Raw genomic sequence first — 15,711 nt, 5'->3', positions numbered from 1 at the left:
GCTCCCATTACACAATGTCTGAAGACGACTTGGCTCCCATTACACAATGTCTGAAGACCACTTGGCCCCCATTACACAATGTCTGAAGACGACTTGGCTCCCATTACACAATGTCTGAAGACGACTTGGCTCCCATTACACAATGTCTGAAGACGACTTGGCTCCCATTACACAATGTCTGAAGACCACTTGGCTCCCATTACACAATGTCTGAAGACGACTTGGCTCCCATTACACAGTGTCTGAAGACGACTTGGCTCCCATTACACAATGTCTGAAGACGACTTGGCTCCCATTACACAATGTCTGCGTGTTCTATCATGTTCTCTTCTTGCTCCCTGTGTACAGCTCCAGCACCTTGTCGGGGGAAGTAGTGAGCAAGGAGGGCCGCCGCCACACAGTCTCCGCTGATATTCACCATGGTGATGACACGGCCCCTGGAAAAGTAAATCAGGGAGTATGGTTTTACGCCACTTATAACAATATACCAGCAATATCCCGGCGGGATACACCAGAAATGGACTACCCACCTCCCAATGGAAAGACGTACATGGATATGGGGTAACCGGGTCTTAATCGCTTTTTGAAATCACCCGATATATTTTTTGCTTTGTTTGTTGTTTAACGCCGCACTCGGCAATATTCCAGCTGTATGACGGCTTTCTGAAAATAATCGAGTCTGGACAAGACAATCCAGTGATTGACAGCATGAGCATCGATCCACGCATTTGGGATACGATTACATGCATCAACCAGTTAGTCGCCTCTTACGACAAGCACAGTCGCCATTTACGGCAAGCACGGGTTGCTGAAGACCTATTCTACCCCGAGTCTTCACAGGTATCACCTGATATACCGAGCATTAAAACATTATATTGAGATACGTATCATGGAAAGAATGAACCTCAATTTACCGATTTACAGGTCATACCGCGCACCCTTACTATTTAATAAGGACTTACAGGAGCCAGACAACGGGCAGGACGAAGTAGACGTCATCAGGAGGCAGGCCGACGGCGGACATGATCACAAACAGCGTTACAAAGCCGCTCCCGGGGATCCCTGCCGAGCCAACGCTGGTCAAAGTTGTACATAAGCTGAAGATGAATAAAGGGTATGATTAAGTAAGATCTGCTTATTGTAATGTAGCTGTACATATGGGCAAGTCTTTGTTTGCTTGTTGTTTAACGCCGCACTCAGCAATATTCCAGCTATATGACGGCTTGAAAATAATCGAGTCTGGACCAGACAATCCAGTGATTGACAACATGAGCATCGATCCACGCAATTGGGATCGATGACATGCATTAACCAAGTCAGCGAGCCTGACCACCCGATCCCGTTAGTCGCCTCTTACGACAAGCATAGTCGCTTTTTACGGCAAGCATGGGTTGCTGAAGACCTATTCTAACCCGGATCTTCACGGGACTTTGGACATGTCGGCCCGTTGGCAGGGGCAGGGATGTTACGGCTGCGTATCACCGTATTACCCTATATTGAATTAGGTTCCTGACAACGTCGGGTAACCAGTTCATCTTCCCAATTCAGGTTTAGAAGCGGTTCTCTTCCAGACCTAGGTTTTCAAATGGGTCTCTTCTAAACCTGCTTAGAGGTTGTACTTTTCAAGTGTAATACCTTGGTTACACAATTGCCGTTTTATAAACTTGCCTCTTGATGTGAATACATTTGTGTTCGGTAATTGGTTAAAAGTCACAATTTCTTTTCACATGAAACGTCCATGGCGTGAATTGAACCTGCTACCTCACATATCGTGATACGTTTTGTAACCCACTGTTTTCCAACGGAGCTAACGAGGCAGGTAAGAGTTGTTCAAATTATCATGTCATGACTCCTGGCTCGTGTATGCTGCACATATTTGTTCTCTCGCATGGTTTTAGCGAATTATACCACGATACACTGTATTGTTTCTCTATAAGGTATGTAGATGTTTTCTTATCTTGTTCTGGTATTTCTTGCATTGAGAACATTGCATTGACGGTTCAAAAGTTGTATAAAACTCGCCTCCTCGGCGTGATATATCCTATACGTAAATGTTAAAGTGACTACTGCCTTGAGGTTTTGGTTACAGGAGAGGGTACAGAAATGAAAGGTGAACATCCCAACTCTCAAGCTCTTGTCTTGAGTTGAAGGTGAACACCCCAACTATACAGGTCATGTGAGTTAAAGATGAACACCCCAACTCTCCAGGTCTTGTATTGAGTTAAAGGTGAACACCCCAACTCTCCAGGTCTTGTCGTGACTTAATGGTGAACACCCCAACTCTACAGGTCTAGTCGTGAGTTAAAGGTGAACACCCCAACTCTCCAGGTCTTGTTTTGAGTTGAAGGTGAACACCCCGATTCTCCAGGTCTTGTCGTGAATTAATGGTGAACACACCAAATCTCCAGGTCTTGTCGTGAGTTAAAGGTGAAAACCCCAACTCTCCAGGTCTTGTCGTGAGTTGAAGGTGAACATCCCAACTCTGAAGCTCTTGTCTTGAGTTGAAGGTGAACACCAGAACTCTCCAGGTCTTGTGAGTTAAAGATGAACACCCCAACTCTCCAGGTCTTGTAGTGATTTAAAGGTGAACACCCCAACTCTCCATGTCTTGTCGTGACTTAATGGTGAACACCCCAACTCTAAAGGTCTTGTCGTAAATTAAAGGTGAACACCCCAACTCTCCAGGTCTTGTTTTGAGTCAAAGGTGAACACCCCAACTCTCCAGGTCTTGTCGTGAATTAATGGTGAACACCCCAACTCTCCAGGTCTTGTCGTGAGTTGAAGGTGAACACCCAAACTCTCCAGGGCTTGTGAGTTAAAAGTGAACACCCAAACTCTACAGGTCTTGTCTTGAGTTGAAGGTGAACACCCCAACTCCCTAGCTCTTGTCGTGAGTTGACGGTGAACACCCCAACTCTCCAGGGCTTGTCGTGAGTTAAAAGTGAACACCCTAACTCTCCAGGTCTTGTCGTTAGTTAAAGGTGAACACCCCAAATCTCCAGGTCTTGTGAGTTGAAGGTGAACACCCCAACTCTCCAGTTCTTGTCGTAAGTTAAAAGTGAACACCCCAACTTCACAGTTCTTGTCATGAGTTAAAAGTGAACACCCCAACTCCACAGGTCTTGTCGTGAGTTAAAACTGAACACCCCAACTATCCAGGTCTTGTCGTGAGTTAAAAGTGAACACCCCAACTCTCCAGGTCTTGTCGTTAGTTAAAGGTGAACACCCCAACTCTCCAGGTCTTGTCGTGAGTTAATGGTGAACACCCCAACTCTCCAGGTCTTGTCGTGAGTTAAAGGTGGAAACCCATACTCTCCAGGTCTTGTTGTTAGTTAAAGGTGAACACCCCAACTCTCCAGGTCTTGTCGTGAGTTAATGGTGAACACCCCAACTCTCTAGCTCTTGTGAGTTGAAGGTGAACACCCCAACTCTCCAGTTCTTGTCGTGAGTTAAAAGTGAACACCCCAACGCCCCAGTTCTTTTCGTGAGTTAAAAGTGAACACCCCAACTCCACAGGTCTTGTCGTGAGTTAAAACTGAACACCCCAACTCTCCAGCTCTTGTCATGAGTTAAAAGTGAACACCCCAACTCTCCAGGTCTTGTCGTGAGTTAAAGGTGGAAACCTATACTCTCCAGGTCTTGTCGTGAGTTGAAGGTGAACATCCCAACTCTCAAGCTCTTGTCTTGAGTTGAAGGTGAACACCCGAACTCTCCAGGTCGGGTGAGTTAAAGATGAACACCCCAACTCTCTAGGTCTTGTAGTGAGTTAAAGGTGAACACCCCAACTCTCCAGGTCTTGTCGTGACTTAATGGTGAACACCCAAACCCTACAGGTCTTGTCGTGTGTAAAAGGTGAACACCCCAACTCTCCAGGTCTTGTTTTGAGTTAAAGGTGAACACCCCAACTCTCCAGGTCTTGTCGTGAATTAATGGTGAACACCCCAACTCTCCAGGTCTTGTCGTGAGTTAAAGGTGAAAACCCCAACTCTCCAGGTCTTGTGAGTTAAAAGTGAACACCCAAACTCTCCAGGTCTTGTCGTGAGTTGAAGGTGAACACCCCAACGCCCCAGCTCTTGTCGTGAGAGACGACATGCTTAATTAGATTGGTTGTCAGGCTCAGTGACTTGGTTGATTGCCTGTCATCGTAGCCCGGCGATGTGGGACGTTGGTTATTATCAAATACTGGCCTGCTGTAGCGTAAATAATAAACACACAACACATAGAACGTTTTTGTTTGTTGTTTAACAGCGCACTCAGCAATAGTCCAGTTATATGACGGCGGTCTGTAAATAATCGAGTCTGGACCAGACAATCCAGTGATTAACATCATGACCATCGATCAGCGCAATTGGGATCGATGACATGCATCAACCAAGTCAGCGAACCTGACCACCCGATTCCGTTGATCTTTCGACAAGCGTAGTCGCCTTTTACGGCAAGCATGGGTTGCTGAAGACCCATTTTACCCCGGATCTTCACGGGTCTGATGTCTACCTGATGTCATACACTGGGTCTGTACTGCTTCACTCCATGGTACGTGTTGTAGTAGGTCTCATCGTGTCATTATGACGACGTATCAATGTGGAAGAAGGCTGGTGGGGTTTACGTCATTCAGAACAGTCCTCCAAAATACATATTACCATTATAAGTTGTCAACAGTTCTAGAGGGGCATATGGTGTGATGTACTCTGTGTGTGAGCCTATGTACCCCGAGCCGTCAGGTGTGATGTACCCTGTGTGTGAGCCTATGTACCCCTAGCCGTCAGGCTCACACACAGGGTACATCACACCATATGCCCCGAGAACGAATGATCTTACAGACATTCATTCACGCAGGACCTTATATGTCCGCATTTTCACTGTGTTTGTAAACCTCGTAGCAGACGAGGGCGCAAACGAACCGAGTTACTTCCCTTTACCCCATACGCCTGCTAAACATCAGTTAATTTCAACTCATCGATACTTATTCGATATATGCAGGTTACCTATGATGTGTTCCGATTGATTTCTCTGCGGGCTACATGAGTGGGCTATATATAAAATAATTGCCCTCTCCTTAACCAATCAGAGGCTAGTATTTTAATGTAAGGTGGGATCCAAACATATGTCGCTCATACCTTAGGAAAGTTAGTCTCGATGTCATATAACCGGTCTTTGATTCAGTTATATTACAAACAACATTCGCATCTTCATCACTAATTAAAAACCAATTGAGTTTGTTTTGGGTATTTCAGATTGATGTGGGAGAAAAACCTGAGGTGATGCAGGTCTTAGACATTAACCACTTCGGTGAGACTAATGAGCACAGGTAAAGTGCTGACAAATCTAGAAACATAATTCAGGGCGGACCGCGATTCGAACCCATAAGTTTTTCAGCACGTTAAGGTGTGCAACTGTCTGAAGACGACTCAGCTTCCATTACACAATGTCTGAAGACGACTCGGCTTCCATTACACAATGTCTGAAGACGACTTGGCTCCCATTACACAATGTCTGAAGACGACTTGGCTCCCATTACACAATGTCTGAAGACGACTTGGCTCCCATTACACAATGTCTGAAGACGACTTGGCTCCCATTATACAATGTCTGAAGACGACTTGGCTCCCAATACACAATGCCTGAAGACGACTCGGCTTCCATTACACAATGTCTGAAGACGACTTGGCTCCCATTACACAATGTCTGAAGACGACTTGGCTCCCATTACACAATGTCTGAAGACGACTTGGCTCCCATTACACAATGTCTGAAGACGACTTGGCTCCCATTACACAATGTCTGAAGACGACTTGGCTCCCATTATACAATGTCTGAAGACGACTTGGCTCCCATTACACAATGTCTGAAGACGACTCGGCTTCCATTACACAATGTCTGAAGACGACTTGGCTCCCATTACACAATGTCTGAAGACGACTTGGCTCCCATTATACAATGTCTGAAGACGACTTGGCTCCCATTACACAATGTCTGAAGACGACTTGGCTCCCATTACACAATGTCTGAAGACGACTTGGCTCCCATTACACAATGTCTGGAGACCACTTGGCTCCCATTACACAATGTCTGAAGACGACTTGGCTCCCATTACACAATGTCTGAAGACGACTTGGCTCCCATTACACAATGTCTAAAGACGACTTGGCTCCCATTACACAATGTCTGAAGACGACTTGGCTCCCATTACACAATGTCTGAAGACCACTTGGCCCCCATTACACAATGTCTGAAGACGACTTGGCTCCCATTACACAATGTCTGAAGACGACTTGGCTCCCATTACACAATGTCTGAAGACGACTTGGCTCCCATTACACAATGTCTGAAGACCACTTGGCTCCCATTACACAATGTCTGAAGACGACTTGGCTCCCATTACACAGTGTCTGAAGACGACTTGGCTCCCATTACACAATGTCTGAAGACGACTTGGCTCCCATTACACAATGTCTGCGTGTTCTATCATGTTCTCTTCTTGCTCCCTGTGTACAGCTCCAGCACCTTGTCGGGGGAAGTAGTGAGCAAGGAGGGCCGCCGCCACACAGTCTCCGCTGATATTCACCATGGTGATGACACGGCCCCTGGAAAAGTAAATCAGGGAGTATGGTTTTACGCCACTTATAACAATATACCAGCAATATCCCGGCGGGATACACCAGAAATGGACTACCCACCTCCCAATGGAAAGACGTACATGGATATGGGGTAACCGGGTCTTAATCGCTTTTTGAAATCACCCGATATATTTTTTGCTTTGTTTGTTGTTTAACGCCGCACTCGGCAATATTCCAGCTGTATGACGGCTTTCTGAAAATAATCGAGTCTGGACAAGACAATCCAGTGATTGACAGCATGAGCATCGATCCACGCATTTGGGATACGATTACATGCATCAACCAGTTAGTCGCCTCTTACGACAAGCACAGTCGCCATTTACGGCAAGCACGGGTTGCTGAAGACCTATTCTACCCCGAGTCTTCACAGGTATCACCTGATATACCGAGCATTAAAACATTATATTGAGATACGTATCATGGAAAGAATGAACCTCAATTTACCGATTTACAGGTCATACCGCGCACCCTTACTATTTAATAAGGACTTACAGGAGCCAGACAACGGGCAGGACGAAGTAGACGTCATCAGGAGGCAGGCCGACGGCGGACATGATCACAAACAGCGTTACAAAGCCGCTCCCGGGGATCCCTGCCGAGCCAACGCTGGTCAAAGTTGTACATAAGCTGAAGATGAATAAAGGGTATGATTAAGTAAGATCTGCTTATTGTAATGTAGCTGTACATATGGGCAAGTCTTTGTTTGCTTGTTGTTTAACGCCGCACTCAGCAATATTCCAGCTATATGACGGCTTGAAAATAATCGAGTCTGGACCAGACAATCCAGTGATTGACAACATGAGCATCGATCCACGCAATTGGGATCGATGACATGCATTAACCAAGTCAGCGAGCCTGACCACCCGATCCCGTTAGTCGCCTCTTACGACAAGCATAGTCGCTTTTTACGGCAAGCATGGGTTGCTGAAGACCTATTCTAACCCGGATCTTCACGGGACTTTGGACATGTCGGCCCGTTGGCAGGGGCAGGGATGTTACGGCTGCGTATCACCGTATTACCCTATATTGAATTAGGTTCCTGACAACGTCGGGTAACCAGTTCATCTTCCCAATTCAGGTTTAGAAGCGGTTCTCTTCCAGACCTAGGTTTTCAAATGGGTCTCTTCTAAACCTGCTTAGAGGTTGTACTTTTCAAGTGTAATACCTTGGTTACACAATTGCCGTTTTATAAACTTGCCTCTTGATGTGAATACATTTGTGTTCGGTAATTGGTTAAAAGTCACAATTTCTTTTCACATGAAACGTCCATGGCGTGAATTGAACCTGCTACCTCACATATCGTGATACGTTTTGTAACCCACTGTTTTCCAACGGAGCTAACGAGGCAGGTAAGAGTTGTTCAAATTATCATGTCATGACTCCTGGCTCGTGTATGCTGCACATATTTGTTCTCTCGCATGGTTTTAGCGAATTATACCACGATACACTGTATTGTTTCTCTATAAGGTATGTAGATGTTTTCTTATCTTGTTCTGGTATTTCTTGCATTGAGAACATTGCATTGACGGTTCAAAAGTTGTATAAAACTCGCCTCCTCGGCGTGATATATCCTATACGTAAATGTTAAAGTGACTACTGCCTTGAGGTTTTGGTTACAGGAGAGGGTACAGAAATGAAAGGTTATGATGCCTGTTTTTACAAGTGAGTGAGTGAGTGAGTGAGTGAGTGAGTGAGTGAGTGAGTGAGTGACGTTTTTAACAGTATTCCAATTCAATCACGGCGTGTCAGCTTAATGTGGGAGGAAAGCCCGAATTGATGCAGGTCTCAGACGTTTACCACTTCGCTGAAACCCACGAGCACGGGTATGGTGCTGACAACCTTAGAAACATAATCGCGGCGAACCGGGATTCAAACCCACATTCATAGGTTTCTGGCGTGACCAAAGGGAAAGAACTCGGCATAGCGAATCGCTGCAGCTTAGACGAATGGCGGCCAAAAGACGTGATGTTGAAGAAAATGATCTGACAGTATGGGTCTTCTGTATCCTTTCTGACAAAAAAACCGATTTGTCCACTTGCACTTTCAAAACACGAACAACAGGTCCCAGCAAAACCGATGAAACATCGTATATAAGGATTATGACTTATGCCTAACAGCGAGTCGTTAACAGATGATAGCTTAACAATCATAACATGCAAAATGAAACAAAATACATTTTTCTATTTCGGTTGGAACACTAGCAAGGTTTTCTTGTCACGGGCCGTTAATTTATATGGAGTGTTGGATGTGGTTTCCCTTTGACTGAAAACAACCCATGAAATACATAGCGTCTAATGGAGCGAGCACCTTGTCGATCATATAGCTGGATGGCATGCTGTACTAAAATTATTGAGTCCATGAATGACTATTCCATCACGAATGATAAATGAAAAAGATTGAAAGTTTACTCATCAGTGGTGTATAAAAAATATTTAAAATAAATGTCGGTTTGGTTTCAGGGGACCACTTAACCGTTGAGGGACTTCCTATGCGTACGTGCGTGCGTGCGTGCGTGCGTGCGTGCGTGCGTGCGTGCGTGCGTGTGTGTGTGTGTGCGTGCGTGCGTTTGTGTTTCTTTGTTATGATCAGGATTTAGCCAGGAATTCGTCTTCGATTGTGCACCATACTACACGTACATATCCCACTTCTTTGATTCAGTCCACTTGGTGGGTGGGGTAGCCTAGTGGTTAAAGCGTTCGCTCGTCACGCCGCAGACCCGGCTTCGATTCCCGACATGGGTACAATGTGTAAAGTCCATTCTGGTGTCCCCAGCCGTGATATCGCTGGAATATTGCTAAAAGCGTCATAAAACCACACTCACTCACTTACTAAGGATAGGACACTAATGATCTTAAGTTACATTTTAAGCATCATTTGACATTTTTTGTGACTAACTGTTTGTAACTCAGTTAAATACCAGATTATGAAGATGTCGATGACGTTTAGCGGTATCGCATTCAGTTGTGCGATGAAGACGACGGTGACGACTTGAAAGATGGCGGTGCCGTCCATGTTGATGGTGACCCCTATCGGTAGAACAAAGCGGCAGATGGTCCGGTCAATCGTCAAGTTGTCTTCACAGCAGCGGACGGTCACCGGAAGTGTAGCAGCGCTGTTATAAACAATGTTCATCATGAATAGACAATGCCGTTTAGAAAGGTTCAAATGTAAAGTGTGAGTGAGTGAGCTATGTTTAACGCCGCTTTTAACAGTATTCCAGTTGTATACCGACGTGTCAGCTTAATGTGGGAGGAAAGCCCGAAGTGATGCAGGTCTCAGACGTTTACCACTCTCGTGAAACCCACGAGCACCGGTATGGTGCTGACAAACCTAGAAACAATCATTGGTATCTGGCGTGCCTAAGAGACGCAACTCTTCACAGCGAATTGCGCCGCCTTAGACGACTTGACCACCAGTTCCCCCTCTAATGTAAAGACTGTAAAGCGGTAGACAGGGAGAGAGCCGTTGGAATGGCCCAACAGGGAGCGACGCACGTCGTCCACGGGTGACCACGTCCATTCAAGAACGCAACATCGGGACAATTCACCTCTGAAACCGCTTCGGCACGGCGACGTTAACTGCAGCGACGGCACTGCGGCACAGGATCAGTCGACAAACCGTGTACAGGAGATTACGAGCCCATGGTATCAAAGCACATTGACCCTACCAAGGAATGTTGTTGACACCTCAACATCGCCTCGAGAGACTGATATGGGTCAGGAGACTTCGACGTTGGCAACTGCGTGACTGAACACGTGTTAGGTTCTCCGATGAGAGCAGAGTTTGTCTCGATGGTCAGCAATCTGCGGTGACTTGGAAACCAGGCTCGTGGTTATTCATGGTAACATGAATGCACAGCGATATCGAGATTTAATTCGCGGAGCCTTTCATCTAGCAACAGTCCTGTGGGATCATTTTCCAGCCCGACAATGCGACTCCGCACACGGCATGGTTGACGCAGAACTCTCTGAACAACGCGAACTTTCAGGTTTCACCATGGTCGTCATGCCCGCCGGACATTAACCCTATTGAATTTTTATGGCACCACCTCGATCGCCAAGTCACCCAGTGTCTCCGGTCGACCGCCAGGAATTGGAACAATGCCTCCTTGCCGAATGGCAACGCCGTGCCAAGTTACACTTGTCAGAGGGGTACTCAAAGTACGTGATCTAGACAACCAAACCTTCGAGGTTGAAACCACTGACTTTGAGTGCTCGCGTTTAGGTGCTTCACTACAGCAGTGTGGCTTCGAGTCCCCCCCCCCCCCCCCCCCAAAAGGACTAGAATCTGTACTTTACTAAGAAAGTGTTATCCCAACTATTGTGAGTGTGAGTGAGTGAGTTGGGTTTAACGCCGCTTTTTACAGTCTTCCAGTTATATCGTGGCGTGCCAGCTTAATGTGGGAGGAAAGCCCGAAGTGATGCAGGTCTCAGACGTTTACCACTTCGCTGAAACCCACGAGCACGGGTATGGTGCTGACAAACCTAGAAACAAAATCGGGGCGAACCGGGATTCGAACCCATAATCATAGGTTTCTGGAGTGCCCAAGGGACGCAACTCTGCACAGCGAATCGCGGCGCCTTAGACGACTGGGCCACCCGTGCCCCCTATCCCAACTATAACATTTGTCACATTTGACCACTTTCTGAATGGCATTGTGCGTTGATATTCTTATAATTACGATGCAAATCAAACCTTGAATTTGTTCCGACTGCAGTGACCAGAGCCTGTAGTATTCCACGAGTGATCCTGTAGGGGCTCCTTCTGGTGAGCACGAAGTAGATGAGGGGGAGGACGATAGCGGAGTGGACAGCGTACCCGACAAGGTTGGTGATCATGTACATGCCAAGCTGACGACCTGTGGTCAGCAGGTCTTCGACAGCCAGGATCGTGGACATTGTGAGGAACAGGATCCCTATGGGCGAATACCTAGGTAGAGATATTACTCCACTGTGCAAACATGTGCGTTTCAAGTTAGCCATACGAAACACTTACATATAAATGGCTAAAACAAATGAAATATGAAAGAATACATTATAAAATGACCACATTTCACGTATTTCTTAATCATTACTTCAGAAAATCTTATATTATTTCATTTTATGTTAATGTTTTCATGTTTTATTGTCAGAGTTTTCCTTATTTAGGTCTCTGTGTCTATTTGTTTGTTTGTTGTTAAACGCCGCACCCAGCAATATTCCAGCCATATAATGGCGGTCGGCAAATAATCGAATCTGGACCAGACAATCCAGTGCTTGATATCATGAGCATCGATCTATGCAGTTGGGATACGATGACATGCATCAACCAAGTCAACGAGTCTGACCACCCGATCCCGTTTGTCGCCTCTTGCATATCATGTGTGATTGAGATTGCATATTGCTTGTTGGTACTGGTTCTCGATCCTGTTTGCGGACATGAACACATTTCTTAAAAAGCATTTGTAACTTCGTTCTTGCATGTTGTTATTTTTATCATATCACATATCAGAAGCTTTCAGCATTATCTGACATATATGACGTAACCTGTATTCCATACGTACCAAATAACAAGCGTAACCATTGTCATGGTGATGTCATTGAGCGAGGTAAAGAATCTTAGCATCACTTCACCGGCCTTTCCTAGTCTTCCCAAACAGAGCCCGAACACGACACAGTACGCCAGTATACCTGTTGAACAGAGCACGAGCAGTCAGCGAGCGGCGAGTGTTCTTTCACGCCGCGGATATATATCTGTACATAATCGAGTATGGGAAAAAAACAGCGGTTGACAGCATGAGTAACGATCAGTGAGCGAGTGAGTGTTCTTTCACGCTGCGGATATGTAACTGTACATAATCGAGTATGGGAAAAAACAGCGGTTGACAGCATGAGTAACGATCAGTGAGCGAGTGAGTGTTGTTTCACGCCGCGGATTATTACTGTGTATAATCGAGTCTGGGGGGAAAACAGTGGTTGATAACATGAGCACCTATTTGTGACAAAGCGTCAGCCAGCGACAACAAGACCCTCATCTTAGTTTGTTGGTTGGCACTCAGCAATATTCAAGCTATATGACGGCAGTCTGTAAATAATCGAGTGTGGACCGGACAATCCAGTGATTAACATCATGAGCAACGATCCGAGCAATTGGGATCGATGACATGCATCAACTAAGTCAGCGTGCCTGACCACCCGTTTTCACCCCTATCATATAAACACTCTTCTGTTCCCATTGTGCCAGCCTCTGTGGCCTCAGTCCGGTGGTATTGGGGGTAAGTATATCCTCCAAAGAAGCATTTCTTCCAGGTCCCTGTACGACATGTGAAATATTCACGACACTTCTGTCCATGTAAACATACTTTGTCCCTGTTTGCTGAATGGCTGCCTGTACGATATTTTCCGGGACGACGTTTATAACATGTTTCTTGTCTAAGTTAAAGTGTTTCACAAAGTTAAAAATATGAAAGATAATCATTGTTGATACTAAACAGTGTGATGCCAATACCAAATACCTATTTGTGAAAAAAGTCATGATTTTACGTGGCTTCGACAACGTTAAATACATTTTTTTCGGGTTTCAGTGGTAGCTCTACAGTCAGATTTGTTTGTTTGTTGTTTAACGCCGCACTCAGCAATATTCCAGTTGTATGACGGCTGACTGTGAATAATCGAGTCTGGACCAAACAATCCAGTGACTGATATCATGAGCATCGATCCACGCAATTGGTTGGTTGGTTGGTTGGTTTGTTGTTTAGCGCCGCACTCAGCAATATTCCAGCTATATGACGGCGGTCTGTAAATAATCGAGTCTGGCCCCAACAATCCAGTGATTGATGTCATGAGCATCGATTCACGCAATTGGAATCGATGACATGCATCAACCAAGTCTGCGAGCCTGACCGCCCGATCCAGTTAGTCATCTCTTACGACAAGCATAGTCGCCTTTTACGGCAAGCATGGGTTGCTGAAGATCTATTGGCCTCAGTAATGTAACATTTGTTACAAACTAGTCAATTAACACTGAGCAATACATTAAAATGTCCAGTGAAAAATAACTGTTGGTTTGTTGTTTAACGCCGCACCCAGCAATATTCCAGCTATATGACGGTGGTCTGCAAATAATCGAGTCTGGAACAGACAATCCAGTGATTGATGTGAAGAGCATCGATCCACGTAATTGGGATACGATGACATGCATCAACCAAGTCAGTGAACCTGACCACCCGATCCCGTTAGTCGCCAGTTACGACAAGCATAGTCGCCTTTTCCGGCAAGAGTGGGTTGTGAAATAACTGAAAATATTTTCACACATACCCAGGACCCAGTAGGCATATTACATATTTGGCAATTGCGTTGATATGAAATGAAACCTGAGGAGGTCCAGAAAAGCATCCCTGGAAGAGAGATGGGGAGCTGGTCCAGCCTCCTGTGTGGTGGACTGCATCATGTTTCCCCGTCCTGGTCTGATGGCGAGGACGAGGGTGAGGCCGACAACCAGGGCCACGACGGTGGTGCTGATGTAGTAGGCGAGCGCCACGACACCCATTTTACCAGCTGACTTGCCATCCAGATTTGCGATTCCTTGAACATTAACATCGTAACAAATATGTCCCAGGTCCTTACGCCAACGATTCAAAACACAGGAGTAACAAGCATGAAATACTCATATCCCCCGTCAATATGGCATGTCCGGTTGTGTGCAATGCATTAGCTCCTATGAACTATGTTCACTGGACGTTTTTGTAAATGGCCTAATTGGAGCACTAAAAAAGTTATTACTGGTGTTGTGTTGCCATCTGCAGTTTATGATAGAATACATAACTGTCTTCCGTGTGTCCACCGTGTGTCTTCCGTGTGTCTACCGTGTGTCCACCGTGTGTCCACCGTGTGTCTGCCGTGTGTCCACCGTGTGTCTGCCGTGTGTCCACCGTGTGTCCACCGTGTGTCCACCGTGTGTCTACCGTGTGTCTACCGTGTGTCTACCATGTGTCCACCGTGTGTCTACCGTGTGTCTACCGTGTGTCTACCATGTGTCCACCGTGTGTCTACCGTGTGTCTACCGTGTGTCTACCATGTGTCCACCGTGTATCTACCGAGTGTCTACCGTGTGTCTACCATGTGTCTTCCGTGTGTCTACCGTGTGTCCACCGTGTGTCTTCCGTGTGTCAACCGTGGGTCTACTGTGTGTCTACCGTGTGTCTTCCGTGTGTCTACCGTGTGTCTACAATGGGTCTTCCGTGTGTCTACCGTGTGTCAACCGTGGGTCTTCCGTGTGTCAACCGTGGGTCTACTGTGTGTCTACCGTGTGTCTTCCGTGTGTCTACCGTGTGTCTACCGTGTGTCTACCGTGTGTCTACCATGTGTCTTCCGTGTGTCTACCGTGTGTCTACCGTGTGTCTTCCGTGTGTCTACCGTGTGTCTGTCGTGTGTCCACCGTGTGTCTTCCGTGTGTCAACCGTGGGTCTACTGTGTGTCTACCGTGTGTCTTCCGTGTGTCAACCGTGTGTCTACTGTGTGTCTACCGTGTGTCCACCGAGTGTCTACTGTGTGTCTACCGTGTGTCAACCGTGTGTCTACTGTGTGTCTACCGTGTGTCCACCGAGTGTCTACCGTGTGTCTTCCGTGTGTCAACCGTGTGTCTACTGTGTGTCTTCCGTGTGTCTTCCCTGTGTCTACCGTGTGTCTACCGTGTGTCAACCGTGTGTCAACCGTGTGTCTTCCGTGTGTCTTCCGTGTGTCTTCTGCGTGTCTGCCGTGTTTCTACCGTGTGTCTTCCGTTTGTCTACCGTGTGTCTGCCGTGTCTACCGTTGTTTGCAACATGCCAGTCTTATGGCGTGTCGCCGGCCTCAAGTGAGTTGTGTTTAACGCCGCTTTTAACAGTATTCCAGTTGTATCACGGCGTGTCAGCTTAATGTGGGAGAAAAGCCCGAAGTGGTGCAGGTCTCAGACGTTTACCACTTCGGTGAAACCCACGAACACGGGTATGACAAACCCGTCTGCCGCTTTTAACAGTATTCCAGTTGTATCACGGCGTGTCAGCTTAATGTGGGAGAAAAGCCCGAAGTGGTGCAGGTCTCAGACGTTTACCACTCTCGTGAAACCCACGAGCACG

General features: G+C 46.4%; 1 protein-coding gene across 1 annotated transcript; it reads right to left on the bottom strand.

Moving 5' to 3' along the window:
- Positions 1 to 295: 295 nt before the first annotated feature.
- LOC139474130 (excitatory amino acid transporter 4-like) lies at positions 296 to 14,144 on the bottom strand. Its single transcript, XM_071257005.1, has 7 exons — positions 13,969 to 14,144; positions 11,313 to 11,546; positions 9,535 to 9,729; positions 7,110 to 7,244; positions 6,447 to 6,584; positions 963 to 1,097; positions 296 to 437 (listed from the first exon to the last, which is right to left on the bottom strand). Exons 1-7 carry the CDS (start codon positions 14,142 to 14,144, stop codon positions 296 to 298), a joined length of 1,155 nt encoding a protein of 384 aa, XP_071113106.1.
- Between the last annotated feature and the right edge of the window lie 1,567 nt (positions 14,145 to 15,711).

Source organism: Haliotis cracherodii, unplaced genomic scaffold, assembly GCF_022045235.1.
Source record: "Haliotis cracherodii isolate W230 unplaced genomic scaffold, xgHalCrac1.p SCAF_3, whole genome shotgun sequence".
Lineage (NCBI taxonomy): Eukaryota > Metazoa > Mollusca > Gastropoda > Lepetellida > Haliotidae > Haliotis > Haliotis cracherodii.
This window is presented reverse-complemented; position numbering and strand designations above follow the sequence as displayed.

Coding starts and splice junctions, on each gene's coding strand:
- LOC139474130 (XM_071257005.1), bottom strand. CDS start 14,144: ATGGGTGTCGTGGCGCTCGCCTACTACATCAGCACCACCGTCGTGGCC. Junction 6,585..7,109: donor CTGCCCGTTGTCTGGCTCCT/GTAAGTCCTTAT, acceptor TTACTTTTCCAG/GGGCCGTGTCATCACCATGG. Junction 1,098..6,446: donor ATAGAACACGCAGACATTGT/GTAATGGGAGCC, acceptor ATTCATCTTCAG/CTTATGTACAACTTTGACCA.